The following is a 22,018-nucleotide window of genomic DNA, read 5'->3' as shown; positions in this document are numbered from 1 at the left end:
GGTTGAGAGCAAACTCCTATTCCAGCTTTCTCCTGTCAAGTAATATTGACTAAATAGGCACTTTTATAACCATGACGCATCACCGTGCTTGTCACACAATCATAGATGACCTTTCAAGTGCCCTTAAAAGCTTGTTTTAAGGCTGCCTTGGATTGTTTGTGTATATCAACCACCATATACTAGCGCCACTCTACGCATCTTTGTTTAGTTGTCACTTTACCATGTATGCATGTTGTTCATATTCTATATTAAAAGCAGAGGATAAAGCAGTGCTAAATCCCTGCCAGCTGTCTTAACTGATATTTTCCCGTGAAAACATAATTGCCAATTCAAATTTTCTCTCAGAAATAATTACTGTACTTAGTAGGGCTGGGCCATTAATTAAAATTTTAAGATGATTTTGATTTTGGCTTCTCACGATCATAAAAACATCATCAAAGAAATATATGATTGTCCCAAACTTAAAGGGGTGTGTATGCAAGTTTCTGTGTTTTTTTTAAACCTCCCTGAATGCACAAGTAGCTTGCAGCAAGTGTGTTTTGTCTTCCCCGAGCGTGCTTTTAATGACACCAAGGGTTGTGTTTGCTGTCAAAAGTAAACACACAACAAAAAGAATGTCACATATAGTATATTCAAATATAAGAAATAGTTCATTTTAGGTACATCGCTAGCTCAATGTTAGCTGGCGCTCAATGGGAAACTATTGACTGGCTAGGAAAAAATTAGCATTAAAATATCACAGTAGGGATTTTCCTTCAAATAACAAATACTTACACACAAACTCTATAGTAACACAAACAGAGAGGTAATATAACGATACTCACTGTGATACACAAATAAGTGTTATTAACTCATTCACTGCCATTGACGGCTATAGACGTCAAAAATTCATTTGAACTATTTCTATTAGTTTAAAATGTTTTCTCACTTTTGTTAACAAGAGTATGAAAACATAGATTTTTTTATTGTATTCAAACAGATATAAAATTTGTGATTAATCGTGAGTTAACTAATGAAGTCATGCGATTAATTACGATTAAAAATTGTAATCGCCTGACGCCCCTAATTTTTAATAATGTTGACTTAAAAAAAAGATTAAAAATAAATTGTTTTTTTCGTTTAAAAGAAAAGATGAAAAATTGGGCATCAGGCAATTCAAATTTGTAATCGTAATTAATCGTATGACTTCACTAGTTAACTCACGATTAATCCCAAATGTTATATCTGTTCTAAATGTACAGCAAAAAATTCTACGTTTTCATACTCTTAACAAAAAAAGAGTTAAACTAATAGAAATAGTTAAAATTATTTATTTTTTAATCTATAGCTGTCAATGGCAGTGAATGAGTTAATAAAGTTAGCCCCTTTCTTTTTCTACTCTTCATTGAAGTGTATCTCCATGTTTGCACAACACTGCCCCTAAAAGGCCAATAGTTGAATAAATAAAGTTTTGAAATCACTGAATGTTCAGTAATCAAGATTTCAATGTCAATCAATTTTGATCATTATTTTTTCCATATGCACCTGCCCTACTACTAATGATAATCTTGGGTGAAATTTCAATGGAAAAAATATCCCAAAGTGGCTAAAGACTAAAGCCAACCATATGCCCAAAATATATCATGTGGTGTGCCTAGTGCCCTACCCCCTGCATTTTGCAGGAAATACCATGTTGGCTGTCTCGGAAAGCGAGAATATTGGCTGGGCCCCTCGGGTGTGGGCACATGGCCCCAGACAGCCCTACGCCTTTGTCCCCCTGCTGACATGACAAGCTGTACACTTCAGAACATCTACTGAGTCTTTCATCAAGCCTTTCACCTTTTAAGATGGACTGCATGCCCTCCCTATGACTGGCTTTTCTTGTCCGTATTAATAGTCTATAGTATTCTTGCTGTGATGTCAGACATGCATGCACTCGCTACTGAGGGATCTTGGAACTTGTAAAGATCCTAAATAGAGGGCACATTCGCTAATTACCTCCAAATGAGCGCCTTTTGTAGCTTCTTATTACTGGTTGGGGATTTGATATTAGCAGTATGTTGGCTATGTCTGGCTCGCCCTTGCTGGTCAAACAGGCCGTCTTTAAAACAGATTATGGTGTTGTTTGCACATCAAAAGAGCCAAGACCAATTATCACCTCTGCCTTTCAACACCACAGATGATCCTCATCAGAAAAGGAGAAAAAAAGAGTGCTCAATACCTACAGCAACCCTCCACTAAAAATGTGTTCCGTTTTTTCCAGGCCTCATGTACAAAATTTAATAGTGCTTTAGCAGATCCCTAAAATAGATTGGGATAATTATCCCATCCCCAATGGCGTGTACAAATAGGTTCATATGACAGGAAATGTGGCATAGTCGAAAGAGTGAAAACTGGAAATAAGAACTCCAAGCCCTCAAGGTGATGCCTTGGGGTTCTTTTACAGGGTTTCAATTTGGAAGCTTGTGTTGTAATACAGTTTTCAGGAAGGGTAACTGTAGCAGTGTTAGCATTGTGTCATTTTTTGCTTTCGTTCCCATTTCCATAATCCCTGTCAGAATGGCTCTCCCATTACCTTTTTGTGTTGTCTGTGCTCATGACAGGAAACCAAATGGATGCAGCTATAAGTAAAACCTCCACTTGCAATATCTCATAATGCTTACACACACACATTTTGACAGATTGCTCTCATTGTTTTACTTTTCTTCCTAACGCTGAAGTGCGTGTACAGGGGATTTCTGTGAAAGAGTTGGAGTCGACCCAGACTCATGTCATAAGTCAAATAAAGCTATCAAAAACCTTTTTCACAGTTAAGACATTCACTGCTTTGTGTGCTTAATCATTTTTGTCTTTTGTTAGTGTGAATTGCCTAGTCCAGGGGTGGGCACACTCGGTCCTCGAGGGCCTGCAGGTTTTGGATGTTTCCCTTCTCCAACACAGCTGATATATGATCAGCTCATTAGCAAGCTCTGCATAAGCCTGATAACGATCCTGTTGATTGGAATCATCTTATGTTGGAAAAGGGAAACCTCCAAAACCCGAAGGACTCCGGCCCTCGAGGACTGAGTTTGCCCACCTTTGGCCTAGTCCCTGGCGATTCGATTCATATCACGATTCATAGGTCACGATTCGATTCGATACCGATTAATCCCGATGTGAATCTATAAATTGATTATTGCAATTTTTTTTTTTGTAGATGCACCTTCCTCTTTTGGAATGTGTGCTTTTTTTTATGTTTACTTTTGGCTGGCGGTGTGTATTTGTGACTACTTTTGATGATAATTCTTCTCTATGTTCCAAGTTTAACTCCATGTTGCTCCTCATATCGCTTCCCCACAGCTGGTCTCATTCAGCGCACTACCATTTTTTACAGAGCATTTGAAAAACACAACCATGAATTTTCAATCTACTTGTATTGATGCTGCATGTGGATTCCCACCTGTTTTGTGTTTATACTCAGCACACCTATGCACAGTATATTAAATCCATAGTAACCACATCTGACTGACAGCACTGTGGGTGATTAGGTGGCGAGCACTCAGTCATAATCCCCACAAGCGTGTAAACAAGAGCTGAAGTCACCTCTGCGTACTTTGTACTACCTCCTTGCCTTTTGGCTAAACAGCCTTCAAGGGCAGTATTAATAATTAAAGCAAACACTCAGACGTGGTAGAGAGGACAAGAGTGACCTGCAAGAAGCACTCTGCTTGAGACAGGCTATTAAATATGGAAACTATTCATGGTGACTAATCATGTTTTTTTGCGTGTTTTCCAAGAGCTTAAAGTCTACAATACCATGGGACCACTTTTACCAGCGGAGAAGGTTAATTGTTTGGACAAGAAAAAAGGAGATTATGCTAGCGACTGCGGTAGCGATGTAAATGGGCTTTCTCTGTTTGCACTTGCTTTGCTATTATACGGTGCCTTCAGGTGCATGGTCTACCATAACCATATTCAACATGAAGGTTGTTGGGTTAGCTGAGAGACGGGCATTCATGCTATTTCTATTACGCGACAAACATGTTTGTTTGTTTTTTAAATGCTCATTTCTACTTGATCAAATAGTAAATGGACTGCTTTTTATATAGTGCTTTTAACTGCCCTAAGCGCTTCACAATCAAAAGCCTCACATTCACCCGTTCACACATGCGCTCATACACCAGTGATTAGCTACATCATTGCTCACCTGTTTCAAACTCAAAGAACAAAATGTGTCTTCAGCCCAAACACTTTAAACCTTAAAAAATAGTGTGCTATTTTCCTGTAAGAAAATCCAAGGCCAAATGATAGACAGAAAGGCAATATTGTGGCAATAATGCCAAAGCTCTTTACTCAGGGTCAAATCAAATTACATTAACGTATTTCTAGTTTCAATTTACATCCTTTTCAATTATGTTCTTACAAATGTTTGAAACATATCTCCCGGGCCACACACACAGTTACATAGATACTTACATATTGATGCAAGTGTTGTGTTCTGCTGAATGCCATTTGGAAAACACACACAACACCCACACATATGTCTTACTATCTTAGTGGGGACATCCCATTGACATAAAGCATTTCCTAGCTTTTTACCCTCACCTTAACTCATTCACTCCCAGCCATTTCCACTGAAGCAACCCCCTTCGCTCCCGGCTCTTTTACTGGATTTTGACTGATTTTGCAAAGTCCACAGATGATAGTGTTCTATTGCTATAAAAACATGGAACCTACCAAAAGAAAGATTACAGTCTCTTCTTTCATCATCTTGTTTCAGTTTTTAGAATTGTGAGTAAATAAGCTTTTTTTTCTCAACACAGCCCTGATTGATCTCTTTTGCTCTGCTGCCACCTGCTGGCCGTTTGTGTAATAACTACCATTTCTTCAACCGTTCTTTGCAGTTGAGAGGCTGTATGTGCTAGCATAAGAAAAAACATTAAAACGTATAAACACGTCTTTGCAACACTTACAACATTTAAAATGGAACGTATTTGTACATTTTGGGGAGCAAATGAGTTAACCATCACAACTGATTGTCTAACCCTATCCTTCAAACCTAACTAATCAAAATCCAATTCAAACCTTAAACTCTAAAACCAAGTATTGACCCTCAAAAAGAGATTTGGACTTGTGGGGCCCACCAAAATGTCCCCATAAGGATAAGTCGGTCCCCACAATGGTAGTTACACCGGAGAAAATCTGAGTATGGGCCCCATAATGTAGCAAAGACAGACACACACACACACTGGGTCGTTATTTTTCTGTGTTAAGGATTATTAACACATTTGGGGCTAGCTTGCCTTCTTAAGTTGGCATGCTGTTCAGGGTGGACTACTGGGATGTGCATGAAACCCTCTGGGGGAAAGATGGAACTGCACACAAATCATTACCGCTCATCAGCTGCTGCCACTCAGCCACTTATTTGCTCGGCAGCTTGGCTCGTCTCAGCGTTGTATCCGCAGACACGCATTTAAGGGAACATCCCTCATTATACATCAATGTTGGAGGGAGCAACAAGCGAAATGAATAAAAATGCAAACAATTCATCATCATTTCCAAGCCGATTCTCCGTAAAATGTTTCACTCATCTATTTTGGGAGCAAACTTCAACATGGCAGAAAAGTGTTACGTCAGCATTACGCAGGCCTATCTGATACCCCTCCCGTGAATTATTTATGCCCACTATACCAAGTAAGGTGTATGCAGCATATTAAATACATAATCCTCTCATCTTTTATTGATGCTCCTTTGATGGAGGCTTTACAGTCAAGATTGACAGGGAGCTTTGTATTTAGAGACCAATAAGCATGTTTGACTGCCTCATTTGAGCCAATAGTGAAAATAAAATAAAATAAAAACGCCTCCCAATGCTTGATGTTGTTAACAGGAGAATTGGCCATTGGACCATATCGCTGCTCTGCGGAGGTTACGTCCGCTCTTGAAATACAGTCAACAAACATTTGCAGGCTGTTATGCTGAGCAACAGACTGTTTACACACCTTGGCCGAACGATAAGATGGCGCGGCAGCTGCACTCTGATCAAATCAGCCACAGGACATGTTTGTGTCAAGTGCTCACGTGCTCTCCGACGCGAGTTTTTATTGTGAGAGGGACACATGCAGATCGAGTGATGCAAGCGAGAGAGGGGACTCCTTGTGATGCGCTCGGTCTCTCCCTTTGTAACTGCGCGCACACACAAACACATGCGCACGATAAAATCACACAATTCAGACCCGTCAGTATTCCGGAAATAGGGTTTATCTAGCTCAGTGACTCTGAAGCGTTCTAGTAATTGTTGATATACAGCACTACCAGATTGATTACAATAATTTGGCATAATTGTTCCAGAGCAGCACAAGTGTTTCCTTTTATTTCATTTGGAAATCTTCAAGCAGTACTGCGAGCGGTTCTTGTAATTGGTTCAGACAAGCTAGTTAAACCATTTGTTGAAAATGTGGGGGGGAAATGGGACAATTTGTATAAGCAAATTAGCTTCTATTGGTATTGCCAATTTCTCAGAAAAAGCACAACTACATAATTATGCACTAATCAAATGTGTGCAATCTCACAAATTCTAATGTTGAAAGACGCTAATGAACAGTTTTGGCTAGCTATTAATTAAACTGCTTTATTAGTTATTATATGCTATTCATTTTCATCAGCTTTGTAAAGATATATACAGTTATTAAATTGGTGTGGATCAATGTTGGTATACATGCTGTGGCTGAATGTAATTGTGTATGACGGAAATGGCAACCTCCAGTTGATCCTGTTTAGTTACCGGTGAATTTGACGCTTTCCCTTGTCGCCATCTTGAGGGAATTTGAGTTTAACACAGATCATATCCCAATTGTTGTTGTTTTATTTGATTAAAGAAAGAGAGAACCACGCCTTGTTTAATTGATTGCACACTCTTTAACCAAGTCGAGTACATGTACTCACATTTGAGTATTCGAGTACTGATACTTGAGAATGCAATTATCCATCTGTTTTCAATACTATTTTATCCTCATTATATCATACAAAAATACATTTTATTTTAATAAAATATTGTTAAAAAAAACACACTTTTATTGAAAATGGTTTAAGACATTTGAAATGGCGGTGGCTCGAATAGAGCTTGTTATTACCTGAACCCTGAGCAACTGTGATGTCATCTTCAGTCGACAGCAAGTGGCAAAATGGTCGTCCACCATGATGGATAAAAACGGGTGGATTTAGCTCTTTAACTCCTGACACGTTTATGACTAGTGGGGGCGCATACAACATATTTTTGTAAAGACATTTTGGGGTTGGCTCTTTAATGATGATCGTGAACTGGGAAAGAGAAAAGATGTTAACATTGATGACAAAATGTGTGTGTCCATGGCTGCATGTTTTCTGAGGGCGTGAGATGACGCAGCTTCTTTCAACGATTATCTTGTTGCAGAACTTTGCCTTCCATATTATTTACCTCCCGCTTAACCTCATCCCTCAGTATTCTTTGTCTGTGGAGTTAGAACAGCAGGGACTGGCGCGAGCCTCTCGCTTACTGTTGGAGCGTGAAGAAGGAAAAAAATCTCCATGCAGTGGCACAAAAGTGCAAACAAAGCGGTGTAATGGTTGAACAGATGTGGGCAAGCTCTGCAGATCTGCTGAATGGAAAAGCAGGCCCTGAGGAATGAGGGTGTCATTCTGAGAGGATCGTCACACAGCATTGACTCACTGATAACCATTCACCAAGCCATATTTAAGCAATTGAATATACAGAACAGTAGACACTTGAGCTCCACCACCGTCTGTATTGATCCCTGTGGACATATCGTCCGTTTCGTGGTTGGCTAAAGACCAGGGCAGTTAATTCTGCTTTTAATGCATTGTGTAAATACCACCATAGTTTCCCTCAAAGCTAATTATAACTTTACAAGCGACATGAGCACAACTAGATAATGGCAGTTCAAATAGCTCATTAAAAACAACATGCATATACTTGTACAGTACTGGAGCTGCAGAATATTACAGACGCGTTCCTGTGTTGGTCACTGTGTGAAAGACAACTTCAAAGCAAGTTGGACAATCTTGTACACGACACTAATAATATCTAAAAGCCTCTCGCAGCCTCTTCATTTTGTAATTTAGCTCGGCCTCTGGTGCTGACGCTTCACCCCTGTGACCACACTTAACTCCACTGTTATTACTTGGCTGTCGTTAAATACATTTCTCAACTGCGTCCTTGTTCACTAGGTACGACTGTGTCTGTCTGTATTTTAAGTTTAGAGCGTTTTTTTTTTTTGTTTTTTTTAAGGAGTAGTATCCGATTTCAGGTAAAATAGTCGTTAACTCTCCCTCCCAGAATAGTTTTGCTGCCTTTGATCTTGTGTATGACAGTGTTAAATGATTTTCTCCAAAGGGCTGTGAGCGTGCAGAGACTTGCTCCTCTTTTATCAGCACCTCCCCATCAAGCACTTTGAAGCTGTTTACGCTGTGAAAAAGAACCCAAAAGGGCAATGAAGTAGTCCTGATTATCACCACGACTGGAGTTCACCATCACATCGCTTTTAGAAAGAGCTAATCAATTTAGTTCTAAATGCTGTCCCGGTGTGTGAATTTACATTTAAATTCATGACTTTGCATGACAAAAGTTTGCTTTGCTTTCCTTTCTTCTCTGTTTATACAGACCTCAACACACATTTGGGACAACTGGCATAAAAAATACGGAATGACTTTCTATCTCACGATTTTTTTGAAAAGTGGCTTGTGTCTGTGTTGAAGATGCATTCCAGGCTAAACACAGATTAATGGGATTATAGAACAAAATGTTAGATGGCATACCGGCAGCCTGTAACATATTAGGGTGACCAGACGTACGTCCCGGGTTGACCAGGAGAGTCGTGAATTTTAGCCTTGTGTCCAGAGTCTTGATGGATTCGCCAGCCCCATTGTTTTGTCCCACTATTTTGCAAGCCCCATTTTTTTTCAAAGCGATTCCTATGATAAACCAATTAAAAATAATTTTAACTCTTAAATCGCTAGCAGTTGTGTTTTCCTAATATTGGAACTAGAATTAAGGTCTCAATACACCAATCTGACGTCGGAAGTCGTGACATTTGATCACTCTAATTGGCTGTTAGCTAGCCAATCAGCGGTATAAAAGTCAACTATATAAAAGCTTTAACATTTCGTTCATTTTGCACATTATCACCCTTCGCATTTGGACGTAATTATGTCTGCCTGGACAGAAGATCGAGAAGATGAACTCATCACTATGGTTCGAAAGAGACCGGCATTATATTGCATTTCCGTTAAAAGGCTTTAATTTTATATTGCGCGATACTCTGTAAAGCGCCTGAGGATGTGCTTCGTGCTTCATGAAAGTGAAGTGTGAAAAAGAGAGAATTGTTAACATTTTTATATTCCGCCTCCAGAAAGAGCTTTCCGGTTGCCTTTTTCTAACAATGAGGAATAGCATTTTTCGGCCGTGAGGTGCCGACGGTCACGACTACAGGTGGTAAGCGTCGGTCACTTTCAGCTGACGTATTGGAATGTAATCCTACTAGCCAATGTTGCGGTCACTGGTAAGACCCAATGCAAGCGGAGCTTTTCAGGCGGCATATTTCCAATGTTACAATGCGGGACTGGCGCAAGTTAAACTGCACAGCCAACTTCCAATTTGCTACAGGCACCGAGCAAACAAAGGTTGGATAATGGTGACTGCATTGCTATTGAACTGTCCAACCAAAATAGATTTAGCATGAGCTAAATGAATACCACAACCAGATTGACTAGCAATTAAAACTTGTTCTAAATAGTTCCTGGTGAGAATTTATTGTATATTTGATTTCCAGTAAAATTGTAGTGTCCCGAATTTTAATTTTGAAAATCTGTTCACGCCAACCTATTGAGAGCTAAAACTGTTTTGCCCTCTGACATTTCCAACGAAAATACTTTATGTGTTGCCGTGCGTATATTGCAGTCCATTGGAGTGGAGCTTATCGACTACTAGAAGGAGCCAGTTACTTCGATACTGCGGATGACCGCTAATGTACAGTACATCACACTCAAAACAATTCCTTTTTATGATAAGGCAAAAATGCTTATAAATTACTGTTTAAATTTGCAGGGAATTCTGATTTTTATTGATTTATTTCTTTTGTGTTTTGATGAGTGTACATGGTTCCAAGAACCAGGGGCTGGACAACACTATTAAGTTTCATTTAAAAAATCCATAGACTATCTCCTTACAGCCACACCATTTCTTTAGTATCATGGTGCTGGTGGTGCGAAAGATAAATGTGAGTTCCTGTCTCAGATGATTATCTCATTTGGTGTTGTTCACAGAGAAAGGAGGAACTCGGCTCCATTTGTTCAGCTTGTTCCTGGACATGCCCCCAACCCCCAAACTGTAGTCGATACAGTAACTTATCCCCAGATGGAGGAATTCAGTTTTTCAATGGGGTAACAGCTGACCCCCCGCATTTCCAGAACTATTCAGAAACAAACTCTGGCTCATTAGAATGCTGCTGCAGTGCTTTGGGTCTAGAGGCAGTGTGTCTAGTATGAAATCGGTGTGAAATATTCAAATGGTTTTCAGTGGTTGACTGAAGCTCAGTTAGTTTTAAGCACATCATAATGTAACACTGCATTTTTTCCCAAATTAGCAAATACGAGTATGCTCTAGATCTGTGTTTGTCTGCATTGCTGTCTCAGTGGGGCAATCCTTCCCTGTGGGCCCATGGGGAGGCTGATATGGGGCAAATTCAAGCCTCAATCAGTGCTGGTTAATTATTACATCCACAGCAGGTGAGAGGTCTCCCCACTGCGTAATCCCTCCCGGATCTCGGTCAACTAGTCACATACATAGGGAAAGCCATTTTTCTTTTTGTATCTGTTTGGCACAGATGCTTTTCCACTAATTCTCTTTTTTTTTTGTGGTGTTTACTGAAAATCGAAAACTCGTTTTTGAGAACTGGTACCCAGTAATTTAATTCCTAGGAATCGTTTGTTTGCTTGCCTGACAATTCCACTTATCGATCCGTTAGGAAGTCCATTGGACCGGTGAGGCCGCCTAACATGTCTCGTGATTGTGTGTGACCCGGCAGACGCAGCTGAGCAAGAAATAGAGTGAGAGGATGAGATCATAAAAGAAAATAGCACTGATTCACATTTGCAAATCATTTCACTGTCACATTCTCCAAAGTACGGAAGTGTGGAACTGCCAATGTAGAGGAAACATTGACAGATATGTTCTAATGGATTTGCAAATACATTTAAACATATTTGCAAGAACATTTGAACTTACTCTAAATGCTAAAAACGCCTTCAGTTTTCATTTTATTTTTTTCCCATAATGCCACAGGGTATTGACTTGCACAAGTTAAGATTTTTAATTTTTTTTAGCATTTGGCCTACATTATACCACTATGTTCAAAGATTAAGTATGTAAACATTGTTTGTTTTGTTTGTAAGTTTTATGATTTATTATTATGTATTCAGTGGATGATTTCCATTCAGCATTTTTTTCCATAATGTCACTGACTGGTTACATACCCATGCGCAAGTCAGTACCCAATGGTATTATGGGAACAAATGCCGAATAGAAATCATGGACTGCAGACAAAATAAATCAGATATTGTGAGTAAACAAAGTTTACTTATTTAATTTTTGAACATATTGCTATAGTGTAGGCCAAAGGCAAAAAAAAATTGTGTTTTGTTTTGTTTTTTACTCGCACAAGTCAATAAATACTCTGTGGCTTTATGGGGCGGAAACAAATTAAATTCAACATTTATTTGTCATTGCAAATAACATGGTTATAAACAACGAGATAACACTATGAGCCCCAAATACTGACATAGTGTGACTATAAAGTGCAGAAGCGCATATGGAATATGTAGCGAAACCCAGCAGAAGTAAAATGCATTCATCATATCAAAATAATAACGAGCATGGCAAACACAGAAACACGCAAATATTGACAGTCATCCATAGTATTCTTGTGCAAGAAAAATTAAGAAAAATGCAACGTTAATGGCATTTAGCCTACATTTGTACATTTAGTTTAGTTAGTACATTTGTAAGTACATTTGAATACGTCAAAACGTATTTGCAAATCTGTTTGTATGTACTTGCCAGTCAAAAATGTTTGCTCAGTTCAAATGCTTTCGTACCTAGGTCACTTGACTGTATTGAACATTGTTTTGCCCTGCATCTTAAAATCATCCTCTTCCTCTTCACTTGTTAGGTCATTGTATCTTCACCTGAACAGTCACCGCTCACCATTGCTGATATTATCATAATCCCTTGCCTTGTGCTGTATCATTCCTCACCAGTCCACCAATTTTTGAAACATGCCGTGTCTCACTTTGATTGACACACTCTTTGAAGCTTGATGTGAGTAGTGTGATGACATTTAAGGAAGTTACTACTTCGGCCACACACAAAAAAAAAAAAGTGACCACAGTCTGTTTATAACAAGAAAGACCCCCTTTAGTCTTTTGAATTGCAATTCCAATTCTGGTGCTGTTTTTTTGTGCGAAAAAAGTGTTTTTACCAAGGTGCTTAGCCTGCCCTTGTTTTTCACCCCGAGTCAAAGGAGACTGTTGGAGAAAAAAACCCAACTGATTTTGAAAGTGGTCTATTCTGTCTAAAGAGTGGCTCAATAAAAAGGGTAGTCAATATGGTTTCTCTCAGACAGTGTCTCAGTTAAGAGAGGAGGTTTCCTGCTGAGCCACTGATGGAACAAAACAGGGTCTTTGTGCGAGCAGATCCTCTTCAGTGTGTTTTTCGCACTTGGCCTGTTTCATAGAAAACAAGACACTTAGATGAGTTATGCGTCAATGTACGCACTTTTGCGCTGTTATTCCCCAACATGGGCTTATGTTTAGTGATACAGCCTTAGCTTGAGAGCGCATTATAGGATATCATGGCATCAGCTTAAGCTGAACTCCTGAAAACCTTTAATGACACAGAGCAAAGTGGATTTGGGACGGAGGTAACAGCCCGTACTTATCAAGTAGACAACCCCATTTTCTAGCCTCATGCTCTCTGCTCCCTCGTTCTTACTGGTTGCCTGTCGTGGTGTTTCCTCATTTTCAGAGGCAAGCCGGGTGCTCTGCTCCCTCACTGCTTGCACTTTCACACAATGTAATATTGTTTCAACATCCTCTTCTGTGCTTAAAATCATGTAGTCTTTTATAACCAATACGTTTTGGCATATAGATTTGTCTAGAAATTATTGAGTAATGAGTTAATGTGTGTGCCTTCAAGTATTTTAAACCTCTCTAAAATGCTTTCATATTATATTCACGATGAACCTCTCAAACTCTTTGAGACCATTCAAAACACCTACATTATGCATACTGCAATTCTATATATATATATATCACACGTTATAATGCTCACTGTATCCTCAATAATTCCAACATGCCTTCAGTAGACTACCCTAGATGCATCTCTCTGTGGTAGTTTGAGAGCCAGAAAAGCTTGAGGCTGAAATTAAGAGGCTGTGTTTAATAGTTAGCCAAAAGAAAAAAGCGAATCAAAAATTACTGTGGTGGTTCCGATCAGGGTTTTATGATGCCGATATCGGTCATCATTGGCCAATACTGATTCCAATCACATTGATTAGGGGCACATTTTTAAACAGTTATTTTAATAATCGTTTATTTCATAATTTTTTCGATTAACATTTTATCAAAATTTCCAAACCTTTATTGTTATTATTAATTGACGGTGCAGAAAATTGACAAAAATATATTATGGTTCAGTTACTGGTTTGTTCTGTAACATGTGCAGTGTTGTAAATGTGCTGTGGAAAGGGGGAAGGGATGCTACACTGCACACAGGCTGTTCTCTAGTTGGCTGCAGGCTCCAAAGTACAAGCTGCGGGTGATCAGTTTTTGTGATCAGCAATGAAAGGCATTGATCAACATATGCCGGTTATGAAATCGGCTGATCACCATCAGTGGTCCATCGGCCAGAACACCACTAAAAAAAAATGCTTTTTAAAAAAGTTAGTCTTTTCCCAGATAGGTGTATTTCACTAAAATGTATAGTAAGTTTCACTAATGTGATGGCCTACGTTGGCCCCTTGGCTGTTGTCATGCATTGCATGTGTGGTAGATGGTCTTACTTTGATTCAAATTGTATTTAGTTTCGAGGAGTTACCCATTCATTATCTGAACCGCTTATTCCTCACAAGGGTCGCGGGGGTGCTGGAGCTGTCTTCGGGCAGAGGGCGGGTTACACCCTGAACTGGTTGCCAGCCAATCACAGGGGACGCACAGACGAACAATCATTCACACTCACAATCGCACCTAAGGACAATTCGGTGTTCAATGAACCTATTATGCATGTTTTTGGAATGTGGGAGGAAATCGGAGCACCTGGAGAAAACCCACAAAAGCACGGGGAGAACATGCTAACTCGGAATCGATCTCATGACCTGGCAGACATGCTAACCAGTCAGCCACTGTGCAACCCCTCAAGGAGTATCTGAGGGTTGAAGTAGTGTGAAAAATACAGTCAATACAGGGCAGCTCCTACTACTTCTCAAGGGCCCTATCACCATGAGTCTCGGGACGAGAAAACACAATTCCTCAATTTTTGAATTGCTCACTTTCAGACACTTTTCCCAAAATAGTTAGTATACTTACAGTACTTGGTTGTAGAATTTTATACTTGCTAGGAGGACAAGCTCTCTAAAGATAATTTGTATTAAAATAAATAAAAGTCCGTTTATTAGTCCTCTTTAAAGCTACTCTCTGACTTGTCATTGCTGAAGAACATCCACTTTTACACATTATAGATACAAATAATTTTAGGTACAAGCTCGGATGTTCGATACCATTATTCAGGGCTTAAAGTACTCCGGCACGGTGCCGGAATTCCGGGGTAAGAGCCACTAGCGCAAATCCAGCAAAGTAAACAAATACATGTGGGGAATATTTGACACGTCTGGCAAAACACCACCAATGCGGAGAGAAGGACTTCAAAATAAACCTTCCCATACCAAGTAATATGTGGAGCGCAATGCCAATGGACGCATTTATTTTGAAGTTTTTCCCGGAACCGTTTTGCCAGTCGCGGCGCAACGGATGACTTGACTCATCCTGCGGAACGTGTGTCTGAGGTTCTTATTGCCGGCGTAAACAATTGCGACCAAAGTCAACAAAACAACTTTGTACAGAAATCACGTTCGATCACCAATTCAGGGCACTAAAAGAAGACCTAATTACGCTGACATTGTATTGCACGGTGCCTGTTGCCAGTGTTTAGGGCGTCTACAGAGTTAGCGTGCTAACGGTGCTATTGGCTGCAGATAGAGTCATCGGACTACTTTTCAAAGGCAGTTTAATCGACGTGATGATTTGCACACCTGACAGCCGAACACAGTTGCCGTTCCTAATAAATAAACCAAGCTCACTCATTTGTGCACTTGACGGTCGGCAAAATCACAACTGTGGTTTTGACGTCACTTTGTTTCACAGACCAAAAACTACTCAACTCAGAGTTTCATTTCATACAAAGTGCTCTACATGGAGTAAAAATCAGTCATGGAATAAAGACAGGTAAAACATAAATAACACCAAATAAATGTATAATTATCTTAAGTGTGGAAATGAATAAGTCAATAAAATAACACAAGTAGGTAAGTAAATAAAATAAATAAATTAATAACAAAATACAGCAGGCACCATAAAACATTGAAACAATGATGAGTCTCATGCCGAGTCGAACGCCAAAGAACAAAGATGTGTTTTAAAAGTGGGTAGACAGGGAGGTTGCCTAATATTTAACAGACGGTCATTCCAAAATCCAACTTTCTAGAGAGGAAAATAATGTGCTGTTAAGCACAATTTCAATTTAAGTAAAAACAAAAAAACAGTTGGTTGATCATTAGTAAGTGGAAATATATTTTTTTACGTCTTCTGTATTCATAATTGTTCTTTCACCATGCAAAAATATTAATTTTATCCAAATACCTGATTATTCAATATAATTTTCCGTAGGATATTTGAATACCAAAGTATTCGATAGCTGTAGCACTTGAGGGGACTGCAACCCGCAGTGCTATAATGTACTATACATAATATAAATGGATAATAAAAGAGATGACCTGACATTTGGGGAGGACTGGCCATCGGGAATTTCATGCCCAGTTCATCCACAGCGACGAATCGAATAGTAATGACTTGATGTCGGTCGAACAACGAATCGGCACGTTGGACACTGCACCACCGCTCCTCGGAAAAAGTTCAGGCTCAGGATTTTTTTTAATTTACTTTAAGACCTGCTGTTTTAGACGGAAACCAGTATGAGTACTCAAATCCAAGTAACTGGTACCACGAGTACTTTTGATACCCCCCCCCCACCCCCCCCCCCCCCCCCCCCCCACACACACACACACTAGTGTGCCAAGGCACCCTGGTTGGGAATCTAAGTCATGGGCTATTTAGAAAGAATGGGGGGCACTTCTATCCCCTCTGCTGCTGAATGAGCTTTGAAATGATTGCGCAGTTTAGTGTGAACACTGAATTCTCTGCCAGGTATTTCCTATCGCAAGTGAAAAATTCCATTTCACCTTGGTTATTTTCTATTGCACTTTTTCCGTAGTTGTGCTTTCAAGATAACTTGCATTGGGGACAAAGCAATTGATATTGCTTCGTAATGGAGTTAAATATCTCAACCACTGACATCGCCATGTAGCTTTCTCCTTCCTCCCTCACCTGCTCTTGGAGACTTGCCATTTCTTTAGAAGAGAGCAAGCATAGTTTAAACTGTGTTTAACATTCCACCTCTTATTTCACTCCATTCACTACATTATTAAAAAACCTCCATACCCCCTTAATTATTTTCCGTCTCTCCACATCCCTGCAGAAATGGCAATTGCTGTTATGTGTCCAACCTATACCAGTGTGTGAGTCTTAGGTGCCGGGGCCTGAATAATGGATGAGTACAAATGCAAAACAATTGCACTTAGTCTGACGTTGGCACGATCCATTTCACTATGATGTTAACGTCTATACCCGAGGAAAGGAAATTGCAATTGAATTGTACAACTTGGATGCGCTTTCTGCTTATAGGCGCGATATTAACTTGCCAGCGAGGCTCGTCTGGGTTACATTTGTCAGGTCCTTCCACTCAATTTCAATGGGGATTGTGGTTTCATAATGAAAAGTCTCTTCTGTTTTTCATTTTATGCGTTTTTGACCAATCGTAGCATTCCAAAGTTCCTTTTTTAATTCTAGCAAACAGTAATTTTTTAATGACCTGCATAGTTTATTTCTCAAAACCATGTCCATGGCCCATCAAAAACAATTTCTAAATCTCGATTACACAATAATGCCAAGGATAAGATGAGAACGTTTGAACTCTCCAACTGACAATGTTCTCCTTTGTTTTTGCCTCCCCAGCATCAGCAGCACAGCCTTTCAGCCCATTCTGGTTCACGGTGGAGCCCCGGGACACAGTGGCCATTCGGGGGAACTCTGCACTGCTCAACTGTTCTGCACACAGCGACGCAGCCGCACCGGCACGCATCGAGTGGAAGAAAGACGGCACATTCATGAGTCTGGTTTCGGATGAGAGACGGCGCATACTCCCTGACGGTTCCCTTCTCTTCACCCATGTGGTCCACTCAAAGCACAACAAACCCGATGAGGGCACATACCAATGTGTTGCCACCATTGAAAGCCTAGGATCCATTTCTAGTCGCACAGCACACCTCTTTGTCGCAGGTAGGAATGGCAACTCGTATGTTGACAATTACGTGGTTGCTGTTTTCCCCCCCCTTTTCATTTCCTTACAATTTCAGTTCTGGTAACATTGTTGCAGTAATGCCCGTTTAACATGTGAATTCCTTTTTGGAGTCTTTAAAATGGAGATGTCTGTCTACCTGGGTACCTGGCTTTTCAATATTGATTTGAACTATAGCAAGTTCTGCTTGGTTCTTGTAAGCAGGATTCCTATTTGCACATTGTAATTATGGAGCGAAACATTTTTAATTAGTTAGAGTCCACCCCCCCCTCCCCTTTCTTTTTGGCAAACTGAATACTTCCTGACAGTGCTCTACTGGATATCACTTTTTATTCACCCTGAGTAAATTCTATCGATGAATGAGCATAAAATACAAAATTGATTGGTTAGATGGCTGAAAGTGCAAAATGAAGTATATTTTTTGCAGCTATATTCCAGGAATTGTCGTGTATTTTAACTCATTCACTCCCAGCCATTTTCACTGAAGCAACCCGCTTCGCTCCCGGCTGTTTTACTGGATTTTGACTAATTTTGCAAGGGCCACAGAATATTGTGTTCTATTGCTATAAAACATGGAACCTACCAAATGAAAGATTAGAGTCTCTCCTTTCATCAGGAAAAAAAGTACATGTTTATCTGTTTCCGTTTTGCAGCAATTAGCATTAGAATATAGCTAAGTGTCATCATTATTCACAAATGTGTTTAAAACACTGGGGAAAAGAGCCTTTTTGCAATATGGCCCTGGTTGATCTCTTATACTTTGCTGCCACCTTCTGGTCGTTTTTGTAATAACTATTAATTGCTTTAAGCATTCTCTTTATTTCAGAGGCTGCATCAAAACCTGCATAAATAAAAAATTATAAATTTGTTTTTGGGACAATGGCATTATTTAAAATTGAACATTTGTATACGTTTTTGGGAACAAATGAGTTTAGTGGCTTGTTTTAAAAGGAAAAGAAAAAAAGAAACATAGTGGACACCATAATCTGCGAAAGAAAGGCATTGAACCTATTTAGGATTTCAATGCACAATTCGTAACATAAATTAGGATCAAATTAACCGATTAATCCTGATGCGAATCTATACATTTATTATTGCGATTTTTAGTAATTTTTTTACTCAAATTTAGAAAATACTAATCAGTAAACTTGTACATGTACACTGTAAGATTTGTATGAAAATGTATTTATTTATCTGAAAATTTTTAAAAATCGATTCGGCCACATATCGAATTGATTCAAGAATTGTATACTGTAATATCGCGATATATTGCCGAATCAATTTTTTCCAACACCCCTATTCAATTATAATGTTTTATTTGCTACTATGCTTCTAATGTGCTCTCAGTTGTCAATGGGAAAAAGTTTGCTAGTTGCTTTCTTTTGTTGTAATGGATTTTTTTTGTCCTTGAAATGGTTCACCAGACCACCCAGCAGAAGCATGAATGCACACTGCTTTTACGGACACTACATGCATGAAAAAGATTCTGATTTGTCTTTTCTATTCCTGCTAGCCCAATGTCACCTTTCTCAGTGTGAGAACAGTGAGTGACATGGGATTATTAGGTGTTTCGAGTCAAGTCGTGCCCTGAAATTCAATTTGCAGCCCAGCAATGTATTTACTGAGTTTTCCACTTGTACAATGCTGGCAGGTTAAAGATACTCGAGAGGCCTTTTGCTAGGCGTATGTATACCTATGCTGTAGTATGAGCTTGTTTGGTATTAAGACCTTGTTGTGTTCACTATGATTCCATTTCTCATGTACATGATATTTTGCTTGACATTGCAATATAATTCCTATTAATTTAGTCTTCAACAACACCGATGTAGCTGAAGGATAAATAGGTTTCCCCATTATCAAAGCAATAGCTCCACTGGCAGCCATCTAGCTGCAGGCTATAATTTAAAAACACATTCTTTATTGGATGAACACTAACAATATGGCAATGATTTGGTCATGATGCTCTTTTTAGATGCGCTCATCTCAAGCAAGACAAAATATTCATCCGGTTGACTCACAACGTGTATCTTCGAAATGATTTAACAGCCATAGCAGGGCACTAAACCGACGCAGGGCTCCCGTCAGTTCTCAGCTCTGTGGAAATATAATGCAAATGGAGGCTTGAGATGAGCGCCGCTGTCAGACAGGCTTATAGCCAGGGGGTCAACCGTGATTGGACGTTAGATGCAATCACTTTCTACTCGAGGAGTTGTCAGCCGTTACGGACACACCTACTTTTCCACGACAATTCATAAATGTATCGCCTCGATTCAGCCACATGCACACGCATATCATTTAGGCTTTACTTTACATTTGTCACAAACATGGCTGTTGATGATGGACCTGCAGCTGGCGGGCAGGTGGCCTGTAAAAAGGTTAATTACAGTGTCGTGAGTGCAGGCCATTAGGCGCAGGCGGAGGGTGGCGTGGGCGTGACCTCTCTGATGTAATGACCGAACAAGTCACGGATGGCTGGCGTGGCACGGAGCATATCTGACAATTATTGGGGTAATATCTGGGATTGATTGCCAGGAGACGTGGCGCGTACTTCCGCACGTTAGCGACATCGTTGACACACCTCCGCGGCTCTTGCTGTCAATGCTCACACATTTACACTGACTAAAAAAATGATAAATGCGCTTCATTGTTATCCTTTCTGCCAAAACAGAGCTAATTTAATTTAAATGGTTTAAGATTTAACGATACCGGGTATATATGAAAGCCCATTCCTGCCAGTAAAAAAAAAAAGAAGGGAGTTTTATTTTTCTCACTGTCAAAAGCATATTTCCGCAAGTGGATTTTTTTTTTGGAAGAACTTTTCTATCAGACCTATATGCGGCATGCGCAAGCCATCTATTCGGCAAACAAAGTTTGACACAGTTGCAGAATGCTGGATGTGTGGTTTACGAGACACGTTTACAATAGCTACTACTTACTTAATTGTGGCATTTAAACACAAACTATGAATGTTAAGTTTGTTAAAACAGATTTAGAATCAGCATACATTATTGTTGTCTGAACATTTAACACAGGAATTATTTTTGAATAAATGAAACATTTAAATAAATGTTTGTTGGGTTTATTAGATCAAAATTAAAATCGTAAGCGTCCTGAATGGCTGGGAAAAATAAATACACAACATTGTATATCCTGCTTTTCATACTTTTATTAATATATTATTTCTGTCTATGAAAACTTGAAACTAGTGCAGCATGTTGGCCTAGTGGTTTGTACGTCTGTCTCACAGTTGTGAGGTGCTGGGTTTTAATCTCAGCTCCAGCCTTCCTGTGTGGAGTTCTCATGTTCGTGCACATGTGGGTTTTCTCCAGGACTCTAAATTGTCCCTAGACCTATGTAAATGTGTAAACATTTGTCATATATGCCTTGCAATCGCCTGCTGACTAGTCCAGGGTGTAATTGACTGACGGAACACAACCGCCAGCCAGCTGGGAAAGGTTCCAGCTCACCTGTGATTGTGAGGACAATTGGTCAAGAAAATGATTAGCATGAATGCCAGTGGTATCATCTCAAAGCTCTTCGGTACGCTTGTACTGTACTGATAGCTGTTCACATCCCCAGGGCGGCATACTGTATTTGCACGCTATATGCAAATTGCAGTTTTAATATGCTGTGATCATTTTATAGTTCATAATTGCTTTCTTTGGGATTGTAGTCGGGCAGTATCTTGCTGTATATTCGGAGGGAATTGCAATTACATGGGAAAAAAGTTCTTACAATGAATGTGCATTTTTATTGTGCTTAATAGCAGCTATTAATACATTTGTAACAAAATGTGCAATTTCTTGTTGGAATCCGGATGCAGAACCTTCATATAATGCCAATGTGACTTGGGAGAAGATTATGACGAAATTTCCCTTGTCTCCTTTGTGCTTTGTCATGTGGTTTAGCTTGTGTATATACAGTCAGATATCATGGAACTGCACGCGGGTTCTCGTAAAGGGGGGAGGGTTGGGGGGGGCACAATATTGTGTGTTCAGTTTGGGTTTTAGTGAGAAAAAGGAGGGGGAGAGGAATTATAGGGCAGAGAGGGAATGAGCGGTGTGCAGCGGTGATAGCCAGGACACAAAGCGCCACACAACTAATGAGAAATCCCATCTTAACTGTCTGCTGTTCTCCCACACAGACGCCCTCCTCCCACTGTCAGGCTTTGAACTCAGCTCTCCACAATTGCTCAAATTGAGTCACACCTCACTGCTATTAAAGGGGAAACCCCCAATTGAGAAAACCGAGAGTTAATTCTGTCCCTGCTCTCTGCTGTGCCTTTGTTAGGTCTAAATCCTCACCCCCTAACATGCACTT

The 22,018-nt window shown here is 39.7% G+C and overlaps 1 protein-coding gene across 10 annotated transcripts in view; it reads left to right on the top strand.

Moving 5' to 3' along the window:
- neo1a (neogenin 1a) overlaps positions 1–22,018 on the top strand; it is a 166,146-nt gene that overhangs the window by 40,412 nt on the left and 103,716 nt on the right. For all 10 annotated transcript variants that reach the window (XM_086071392.1, XM_086071397.1, XM_086071389.1 and 7 more), the window contains exon 2: positions 17,356–17,679. In XM_086071392.1, the coding sequence (XP_085927518.1) occupies positions 17,356–17,679 (324 nt within the window). The remainder of the gene's footprint in view (positions 1–17,355; positions 17,680–22,018) is intronic.

Source organism: Leptonotus elevatus, chromosome 3, assembly GCF_054856555.1.
Source record: "Leptonotus elevatus isolate MCC_2025b chromosome 3, RoL_Lele_1.0, whole genome shotgun sequence".
Classification (NCBI taxonomy): domain Eukaryota; kingdom Metazoa; phylum Chordata; class Actinopteri; order Syngnathiformes; family Syngnathidae; genus Leptonotus; species Leptonotus elevatus.
The sequence above is the reverse complement of the archived record's forward strand: the minus strand, read 5'-3'. Positions and strand labels throughout refer to the sequence as shown.